This window comes from Malaclemys terrapin, chromosome 2 (assembly GCF_027887155.1).
Source record: "Malaclemys terrapin pileata isolate rMalTer1 chromosome 2, rMalTer1.hap1, whole genome shotgun sequence".
In the NCBI taxonomy this organism is placed as follows: Eukaryota; Metazoa; Chordata; order Testudines; family Emydidae; genus Malaclemys; species Malaclemys terrapin.
The window spans coordinates 228543004-228553998 of NC_071506.1; the positions used below are offsets into that span (position 1 = coordinate 228543004).

Below are 10995 nucleotides of genomic sequence, written 5' to 3' on the forward strand. Positions count from 1 at the left end.
AAGTATTTAGTTTACTTAAGAAGTTTCCCTGCGCAAAGAATACATAGCCTTCAGCAGCAGTTGCCTAGGAGTTCCTTTCATCTGAATCTATTTACAAAGGAAAGTGTTATGCCTGTGTGCTTTAGTACCTTGTTCATGGTTTTCTGCTGCAAATGGTAAACAAATCCCAATGAGATAAAGATATCTGATCCTTTGTGGGGCAGATCCTCCATTAGAGAAACTATGACAATTTAGATCAGCTGAGGATCTGGCTGTGTGCGCGGTGGGGAGGGGGCAAGAGAGGGAGGAGGAGGGAAGAAATCAAATCTCTCCATCCTGCTCTTTGCGAAAAGTACATTCATCCATCCTAGGGTTCAATGTTAACTTGCATTTAAGAATATTTCAGAGAACAGTAAAGTAAGATGCGAGGTTAACTGAAAAATAACTCAGTTGTTTAGCTGGCTTTAGTACAGAAGTATTCAACAGAAGCCAGGAATAAACCTGGGTAAAATCAATGAGAAAATATTAGGGCTGCCGATTAATCACAGTTAACTCATGTGATTAACTCAAAAAAATTAACTGCGATTAATCGCACTGTTAAACAATAGAATACCAATTGAAATTTATTAAAGATTTTTTGATGTTTTTCTACATTTTCAAATATATTGATTTCTATTACAAATTGATTTCTATTACAGAATACAAAGTGTACAGTGCTCACTTTATATTATTTTTTATTACAAATATATGCACTGTAAAAATGATATACAAAAGAAATAGTATTTTTCAGTTCACCTCATACAAGTACTGTAGTGCAATCTCTTTATCGTGAAAGTGTAATTTAGAGATGTAGATTTTTTGTTACAAACTGCACTCAAAAACAAAACAATACAAACTTTAGAGCCTACAAGTCCACTCAGTCCTACTTCTTGTTTAGCCAATTGCTAAGACAAACAAGTTTGTTTACATTTACGGGAGATACTGCTGACTGCTTCTTATTTACAATGTCACCTTAAAGTGAGAGCAGGCATTAGCATGGCACTTTTGTAACCGGTGTTGCATGGTATTTACGTGCCAGATATGATAAACATTCATATGCCCCTTCATGCTTTGGCCACCATTCCAGAGGACGTGCTTCCATGCTGATGATGCTTGTTAAAAACCTAATGCGTTAATTAAATTTGTGACTGAACTCCTTTGGGGAAGAACTGTATGTCTCCTGTTGTGTTTTACCCACATTCTGCCTTTTATTTCATGTTATAGCAGTTTTGGATGATGACCCAGCACATGTTTGTTTTAAGAACACTTTCACAGCAGATTTGAAAAAACGCAAAGAAGGTACCAATGTGAGATTTCTAAGGATAGATACAGCACTCGACCCAAGGTTTAAGAATCTGAAGTGCCTTCCAAAATCTGAGAGGGACAAGGTGTGGAGAATGCTTTCAGATGTCTTAAAGAAGCAATACTCTGATGCAGAAAACTACAGAACCCGAACCACAAAAAAAATAAAACAACCTTCTGCTGGTAACATCTGACTCAGATGATGAAAATGAACAGGCGGTGGTCTGCTCTCCTTTGGATCATTATTGAGCAGAACCCGTCATCAGCATGGACGCATGTCTTCTGGAATGGTGGTTGAAGCATGAAGGAACATATGAATCTTTTGCGCATGAGGCACGTAGATATCTTGAGACACTGGCTACAACAATGCCACACGAATGCCTGTTCGCACTTTCAGGTGACCTTGTAAACAAGACATGGGCAGCCTTATCTCCTGCAAATTGTAACCAAACTTGTTTGTCTGAGTGATTGGCTGAAGTAGGACTGAGTGGCCTTGTAGGCCGTAAAGTTTTAGATTGTTTTATTTTTGAATGCAGTTATTTTTTGTACATAATTCTACATTTGTATAAAGAGATTGCACTACAGTACTTATCTGAGGGGAATTGAAAAATACTATTTCTTTTGTTTTTTACAGTGCAAATATTTGTAATCAAACATAAATATAAAGTGAGCACTGTACATTTTGTATTCTGTGTTGTAATTGAAATCAATATATTTTAAAATATTGAAAACATCCAAAATATTTAATTAAATGGTATTCTATTATTGTTTAACACTGCAATTAATTTTTTTAATCACTTGACAGCCCTAGAAAATATACTCACTGGAGGTTTTTAAGACCCTAGTGATAATCCAAGCCATTGGCAGTAACAGACTGCATAAAATTTTCACTGAAAGTCTAGATTAGGTGACTTTGACATTTTTGAAATTTTTACTCCACTGACTAATTTTGATGAAGTTTCCAAAAGAGGAAAAAAACATTTTTTATCTAACTGTGAAATTATAAGAATTCAGCTATTAACTTCTCTCTAATGCTTTTCTCAGCTTTGTACATAGTGACTGATGCTGCTCTCCTTCCTAAGTAATTATATCATTCCAGTTCATGCTTTCTGTAAAAAGAGGAGGGCTACAAGCAGCATATCCATTAACAGCTGTACTCTCCCTTGGCAGAAGAAGAAGAAGAAATGGGCAGATATGGTCAACTTTCTAAAAAGATTGTCTGATTTCTCCTATTCATCAGCCAGAACAACTGTCATAAAGCTGAGCCTTGCTAAAGCTTCAGGGAATTAATTTTATATTCGCATTTTCTAGCTTTTAAAGAAAATATTCAAACCTTAATTGTTGCTCTTCAGGACTCATCTGTTTTAACTCTAAAGATCCATTCTAATGGCCTTCCATTTCATGCAAGACTGGTGCCACTCAGCATTGCAACGTGAGACCAACCTACTGGACACACATTTTTAATATATCTTTTCAAAATTCTTTTCTCTTTCTACCCTCTCTAAAACCACAAATATTTCACTGCAATGTTATTGAGTGATCATTTGAGGCAGCAGTACTGGAAAATTCTTCCTAATGAATCTCTATCTGTAAAATACTGACCACTCTCAACGCCGTAGAAATGGAATCCTATTACTCAGACAACTTCTATCCTTTTGGCTTCACTAAGCAATTATTTGAAGTGGCACATCTACATTAGGCCTTCTGAGGAGCAAAATCACTTAACAACACATACATACATACATACATACATATATACATATATATATATATATATATATATATATATATATATACATATAAATAAATAAATAAATAAAAGTTTTAACATCCCGTTACTCATCCTATAATACATAATTCATGAAAGACATTTTGATTTGACAAAACACAGACTACTGTACCAGGCAGGCACTTTGTAGGTATGCAGTATCTTAATAATCATATAGGCACCGTTGGTTGAATTCTGATCTCTTCCACCAAAAGAATTATCCAGGTTTCTTATATCGTAATATTTATGAGGGACTTACTTTGTAGCACCGATGACGTAGTGTAGTAGTTGAAGGGAACATTAGACACCGTGTAATAATCGGAGAAAGCAGCAAGACTATCCCTTACAAATACTGTTTTTCCTACTCCTGCATTTCCAACAAGCATGACTGGTTTGCCTCTCTCCTGCAGCAAATCAGTAAAGTATCTGAGACGTGTGGTCTCAGATGTGTGAACAAGGACTGCCTGAAAAATCGAGAGAGAGAGAGTAGCAACAGTTTTTACTCCTTGCTTAAGTTAATACAACACAGGTGATGTTTTCAGGGTTTTTTTTTTTTTTTTAAATATTATGGAGATATCTGGTAGTTTGGCCCCAGGTATATAGCTTGGGTGGAATTTTAAACAGGCTTAAAATGGGACATAACTTTCTGTTTTTCTCTAAATGTAAGCAGATTATTGATGAGAAATTTCACACAGGGTTAATTTTTATGCCCTTTGAATGTTCTGAATACTTCATTTCTTTTCATAGTTTTTAATAGGAAGTCTTTGAAATTGAACTCTAGAAGAAATCTAGCCAATGTTTAAAAAAAACACTATCTACACAAAAATTAGTAGAAAGGTTACTGTTGAATAGATCTAGTGCAATGGGTAAGGGCTTTTTAATTTGGATTCATATTAATTTTTGGCTGTTGTTCATCATAACAAAGATAATATTCCATTGGTTGCCAATGGATAAGCTTTCTGCACCATGAGCCCATAAAATCTTCTCTGCCAGATAAACCTTCTTTTCCTCTCCAGGAGATATGCTTTTCTGTCAGACTTTATCCTACAACAAAGAAGTTTCGCGTGGCTGCTAATAGATTAAAATGTTTTTCAACAGCAGCTGCACACTTCTATTTCTCCACATGTCCACCCTGCCTCATAATAATCCTACTCTCATTTAAGCATTTAAAAAACCCTAGGAAATTAATACACACAAAAAATTGTTGAGATTCATTTCAGATAGCTACACATATAACATATCTGATACAAAACCACACAAAATAAGGAAATTAAAAAGGTAAGGTAAGTAATAGTATATCATTTCTACTCCTCCACCCAGAGGCACACACTTTACCATAAACACAGCTACTGTATATCACAAACCATCCACCACAACCTTTTTAGGAACACCAGCTTTCTATCACAGTCTTAATTAAACCTACTGCTTCCCACCACACCAACTACCCATAGCTATTAGTGTGGAGAGAAGGTAGTTGATGAAAGAGCATGTGCAGAAAGTTGGGGAGGGGAAGAGTTAATGTTGTAATGGATAGTTGTAAGAGTGGCAGTTATGAGTCTGCCACTATTACAGAATCACAGAACTGTAAGGCTGGAAGAGACCTCAAGGGGTCATCAAGACCAGCCCCCTGCAGTGAGGCAGGACCTATTGCACCTATATCATTCCTGACAGGTGTTTGTCTAACCTGTTCTTAAAAACCTCCTATGATGGGGATTCCCCCACCTCACTTGGCAGCCTATTCCAGAGCTTAACTATCCTCATAATTAAAAGGGTTTCAGAAAATCTAATCTAAGGCTACATCTACACTACAGGGGGGAGTCGATTTAAGATACGCAAATTCAGCTACGTGAATAGCGTAGCTGAATTCGACGTATCGCAGCCGACCTACCCCCGCTGTGAGGACGGCGGCAAAATCGACCTCTGCGGTTTCCCATTGACGGCGCTTACTCCCACCTCCGCTGGTGGAGTAAGAGTGTCGATTCGGGGATCGATTGTCACGTCCCGATGAGACGCGATAAATCGATCCCCGGGAGGTCGATTTCTACCCGCCGATTCAGGCGGGTAGTGTAGACCCAGCCTAAGTCTCCCTATTGCAGATTAAGTCCATTATTTTTCCACCTTCGGTGGAAATGGAGAACAATTGATCACTATCCTCTTTATAACAGCCTTTAACATATTTGAAGACTGTTATTAGGACGCTGCTCGCTCTTCTTTTCTCAAGACTAAACATAACCTTTTTTTTTTTTTTAAACCTTTTCTCATAGGTCAGGTTTTCTAAACCTTTTATCATTTTTGTTAGTCTCTTCTGGATTCTCTCCAATTTGTTCATATCTTTCTTAAAGTGTGGTATCCAGTACTGGACACCTCACCAGCACTGAGTAGAATGGGACAATTACCTCTCATGTCTTATGTACAACACTCCTGTTAAACACCCCAGAATTACATTAGCCTTCTCAACTGCATCACATTGCTGACTCATATTCAATTTGTGACTCACTATAACCCTCAGATCCTTCTCAGCCATACTACCACTTACCTAGTTCTTCCCCATTATGTAGTTGGGAATTTTTAATTTCCTAAGTGTAGTACTTTGCACTTGTCCTATAGTCAGTTGATTTCAGACCAATTCTCTAATTTGTCTAGGTCATTCTGAATTCTAATTCTGTCCTCCAAAGCATGAGCGACCCCTCCCCCCATCCACACATTTTATAAAGCACACTCTCCACTCCATTACCCAAATCATTAATGAAAATACTAAATAGTACCATACCCAGGACAGACCTCTGTGGGACCCCACTAAATACTTCCTCCTCTTCCCCCCACCCCCCGTTTGACAGAAAATCATTGATAACTACTCTGAGTACAGTCTTTCTTTGCACCATACTCAAAAAGTAGTTATCAATGGTTTGCTATCAAACTCAGGAAAGGAGGATTTATATAGTGGGGTTCCACAGAAGTCTGTCCTGGATCCAGTGCTATTAGATAATGTCATTAATAACTTGGATATTGTTGGCCACTTCATTAAACTGACTTTGTGTCTCAGTTTCCTCATCTATGAAATAAAGATCATAATCACTTATTTCATGGGGTATTGTGTCAATTAATTTGTGTTTGTGCAGTGCTTTTATAATGTAAAGCAGTATGCAAGTGCTAACTGTTGTTATTATCCCCAAGTCACTCAGATTTAGGAGTATGGAGCCAATAATAAAGATCTACCCAAATATTTATACACCTCTACCCAGATATAACGCTGTCCTCGGGAGCCAAAAAAATCTTATCGCATTATAGGTGAAACCACGTTTTATCAAACTTGCTTTGATCCGCCAGAGCATGCAGCCCCCCCTCTCCCCCCGGGGCGCTGCTTTACCACGTTATATCCAAATTCGTGTTATATCGGGTCATGTTATATCAGGGTAGAGGTGTTATTTTCAGACATCTAAGAGAATATTCAAATCAATGATAAAAATAAAAATAAAAAACCACAAAAAACAGTGTTCATCTATGCATGCCTTCAGTATACATATATTGTACCTGTAAAGGTGTTTCTGGATCCATATCAAATTCTGGAACTTTATCAGTCCAGGGCAAGAATTTCCTAGTCTTTGGGTCAAGATAATAATCAAAAATTGTACCCTGGGATGGAAACTTCACTGCTTTCATCTCCTTGAGCCACCAGCGGCTGAATTCAGCTTGATAATTTGAAAGCTATAAAAATATTACAAATTTGTTATTTTGTTCTTTAATATATTATGGTCTACCGTGTTATGTCTACAGCATGAAGTTCTTACAATGTGTAAATACAGACGCATATAAAAAAAAGACTAAAAACAAACACTGCAGGCACTCAAACAAATGTGATGATTGTTTATAACACCCTAATGCAGTTGTAGTTATCAAGGACACTCAAATAGTGTTTAATTCAGGGCATATGGACCTTCTGACTGAAGTGACTGATGCTCAGCTGGTGTCACTCTTTTAAAGGCTGAAATCAGAAGCCATCCAGATTAAACCCACCCGCCTTCCCCATTCCCCACCTCACTGCCAAAAAGTAAGCAGTTAAGTGTAGGTCAAATTTAAATAGTGATGAGATTAGAGGGCTGACTTGCTTCAACCATGCCCTTGCTGTTTTTCTTTACTATCCAGGAATAACTTTCCAGGGGCCAGCTGAAAGAATTCTAAAGAGCCCCAAGACCCCTCTAGCTGTTGAGGTCAGCCTCTTCTTCCAAGGAAAGATTTTTCCTCAGGTTCTGATGGACAACCTTGATAACAGCCGTTATCAGTCCAGTTGGGGCACTTCCTGCTTCTTAATGTCTATGTGAGTTCCTCCTTTACCTCTTGGACATTATAAAGCCCATCACACATCCACAGGGAGTGTACCTTATTTGTATTAAAATGGAGCCAATTCAGTCATGTTAATCTTTAATACAGAGGTGTGGCTGGGCAGAAATTACAGGACCCAGCAGACATCTTGATCCAAAAAAAAGGTCTTCTAAATGCCTGTTGAGGATATTATCCAACAGAGCATTCCTACCCACAGCATGTGATGGATCCTCACAAAAGGTCTCAGGAATGGTCTCAATTAGAGGAAGGATGTATCATGATGTACTGGAGAGCGTACTCCACTCCCATTTTGCCCCCTTGCAGGTATCAGTCATTGCACTCTGTGAGTGCAGTTAATGCTCCAGGCTAGTGCAGATAATGGTGCTAGCCTCCTACGTGCAGAGAGTCAGGGAGAAAATTGTAAGCTGAGCCATAGTCATGTGTCACCAGAGCTGAGCCGATAAGAGGGAAGTGCCTGTCTCACCCTTATAAAGATAACAGTCTTTGGGGAAGGGACAGTCTTTTTGTTCTGTTTGTACAGTCCCTAGCACAATGGGATCTCGGTCCATGACTGACTCTCCTAGGCGCTACAATACCGAATAATAAATAAGGGCTGTTCTGACCTTCAGATGCTTCATGCCTGCCTCAGATGCAGCATTTGCAGGAGCACCTAGGGGGCAGTGCATCTCTGCACTCCCCAACCACCATTGCTGGCTGAAGAGGTACAATTTAGCCCAATACTTCTTTAATGCATAGCAAAATAATTTGGTTGTGTAAACTGCTCTCTAGCATACCTGATCTTGAAAGAGTGCACCACCAAAAGCCCAAACACAGGCAAAGACGAAGTATATCTCATAGAGCTCTCTTGGGCAGTCAGGAGGCACATTTTCAGGGGTCAGCAAACAATCCAACAGAGAACAAAGAGTCTAAAAAAAAAAAAAAAGTTGGTGAAGAGCGTGTTCTTTGAATCCTTGCTCCTGCTGAGGGTGGTGATGGTGACTCAATCTCAGGGGCAACATGATGTACTGAGCTGAAGACTAAGTATCCTGCAATCATGACTATATAATGCAAGAAAAGGAGGCTGGCATTTAAAGAAGGAAAAATGAGAAACCACAGTGACAAGTTTGTTAGGCTAATTTTACCATTGAGAACTGTGCTGTCTGCTGTATCTTCCTTTCCACTTGTACATTAAACCAAACTAAGTAACACTCTGGCTCTACACAAGGATTCAGGAGTCAGTCAGTCAATCCTCTCCTCCATATGAATAAACCCTACTTAAATGCAAGTACTGCAAATTAAATACACCAAAATAAAAATAGCTTCCACAAGAGCAAACACCAAAAGGCTGTTCCCATAAAAATAGAAATTTCCATGAGTTCTTTTAAACTGGTAAAATGACTACTCAGATTATATATTACTGTATTTTTAATTTATAACATCTTTTCATTTTAGTTTCTTTCTGACACAGAATTTTGCTGCATGGTATTTCTGCTTGTAATATTTTTCCTGTCTACACTATTTGTACAAAATTGTAAAAAAACACCCCAGAATCTCTGAATAGAATAAAAGAAATTTAAGTAAGTTATCCACACTGCCCTTTACTCTGTCATCATTGAAAGATATTTTATTCCATGCCCTTGAAAGGAAAGAGTTAAGAACATCCCATGTGGGACAGGACAGAACCTCTTTGCTGGAAACAATGGGTAAGTCTAAAAACCCTTATTAAGCATTCCGACTATAGAGAAAGAATTCATGTTCAGGAAAATTTTCCAATTTATTCCTAAAGATAAATTGATCAACATACAAAATCACATAACAAAAATACATAAATATTGTATAACTCATTATGCTTTTTGCAGAATAATTTCAAGTTAACCATGCAATCAACTTACTATTGCACGCAGAAAGACTACCTTAAAACAACATTAAGGTTACAAACAGATCTGTGCAGAGAATGGAAGTTCCATTTCAGGAAGGATTTCAAGATTTGGCTTCACTCCAAATTGGAATGACAACCAAACATTTTGAAATTCTCTGCAAAGGAAAATTCCAAATGTTCTCATTTTGTGTCAAAACATTTCATTTAAGCAAAATTAGAATACATAATACAAATACATTTTGTAGATGAAAAGTAGTTTCAAAATGAAAAATTGAAACATTTAGTTATAAAAATGTCAAAATAGAATGTTTTGACATTCATTGTCAGGACTTCTTTTTTTCTGTCTTTCTTCCAAAACAAAATTTTGGCCAAGAATTTCAATTTCAATAGAACCATATATACCGATGGAATATGGTTCTGCCAAAATTCCTCCACCCAGCTTTACAAAGATACAAAGTGAAGCATTTGAAATTCAGAAAATGACAAAGTGCAGGTGTATATGTTAGGATGCAGTCTTATTATATGATCACACACTTTTTTCCCACATGAACCCTGCTTCATGATCATTTAAAACATGCGGAGTTGTAAAGATGACTCACATGAAAGCTGTGTGCTGGCTGACTGGTGTTCAGTGTTTAGTTTTATCCTCTTCTATCATTCAATAATTGGTACCAATGTCATATTTACTGGACATCAACCCAATGGATTTTTCTCTCTTTATAGGTGTTGATATGGCTCCCACCACTATGGTATTTTAGCATCTCACAAAGGTGGATAAATTTAACAACACCCCTGTGAGGTTGGGAACTATTATCCCCATTTTAGAGATGCAGAATGGAAGCACAGACAGATTAAATGACTTTCCCAAAGGTCACACAGGAAGTCTGTGGCAGAGGGAAGATTAGAACTCAGATGTCCTGGACCTCAGTCCAGCGTCACAACCCCTAAATAGTTCTTTTTGTTACAGTGGACCCCAGCAGGAGGACATCTTTGGATCACTGCCTCTTTCCCCACTCCCAATAATTATGGAAAGAAGTGGGACTCCAACAATTTGTCCATTTTTTACATTTAATTTTTCCATCAAATAAATGTAGAACCTATTAACTTTACACACTTTCCAGACACACACCTATTTTAACAGCTTGCCTTCATGTGCACCAAAAATAAGATTGCATATTCAGGATAGATTTCAGGAATTTTGTTATCTATACTTACTGACCTATATTTTAATATAATTCTAATGCATACCTGCACCATACTATTCTCAGGAATAGGGGTGATAGTTTTAAAGCTTGTTCTGAGCTGATCTAAGCAGGGAGGCACATATTTATCAAAGAGGATAGTTAAATTAGCTTTTTCAGATTGGTGGCTTCTTGTTTCTATCCAACTGGCAACATACCTGCAAAACACAACAGAAAGATACCAGATATTGTAGGGGAGAAGTCCAGAGAAGTCCAACACACAATAGCTTTGCTGAGATTAGAGTCAGGCCCTTGCAACACTACACACTTGTGATGTACCTTTTGTCCACACACAGTAGTGCTTGGAACAGTACACAAGTTCCATAAGCACAAGAGCTGCCATACTGGGTCAGCCACAGTCCATCTTGCCCAGTGTCCTGTCTCAGACAGCAGCCTATATCAGAGCTTCAGGGGGATGGTTAAGAACAGGACAATTATGAAGTGATGTACCCAATCTTCCACTCGCA

General features: G+C 37.9%; 1 protein-coding gene across 1 annotated transcript in view; it reads right to left on the reverse strand.

Moving 5' to 3' along the window:
* The window catches only part of LOC128832660 (dynein axonemal heavy chain 11-like), a 161042-nt gene extending 150429 nt beyond the window's left edge, over nucleotides 1-10613 (reverse strand). Inside the window, exons 1-4 of the mRNA XM_054020209.1 lie at nucleotides 10536-10613; nucleotides 8203-8334; nucleotides 6620-6793; nucleotides 3348-3552 (exon numbers count right to left, since the gene is read on the reverse strand). Of these exons, the coding sequence (XP_053876184.1) occupies nucleotides 3348-3552; nucleotides 6620-6793; nucleotides 8203-8334; nucleotides 10536-10544 (520 nt within the window). The 5' untranslated portion in view covers nucleotides 10545-10613. The remainder of the gene's footprint in view (nucleotides 1-3347; nucleotides 3553-6619; nucleotides 6794-8202; nucleotides 8335-10535) is intronic.
* Nucleotides 10614-10995: the final 382 nt, after the last annotated feature.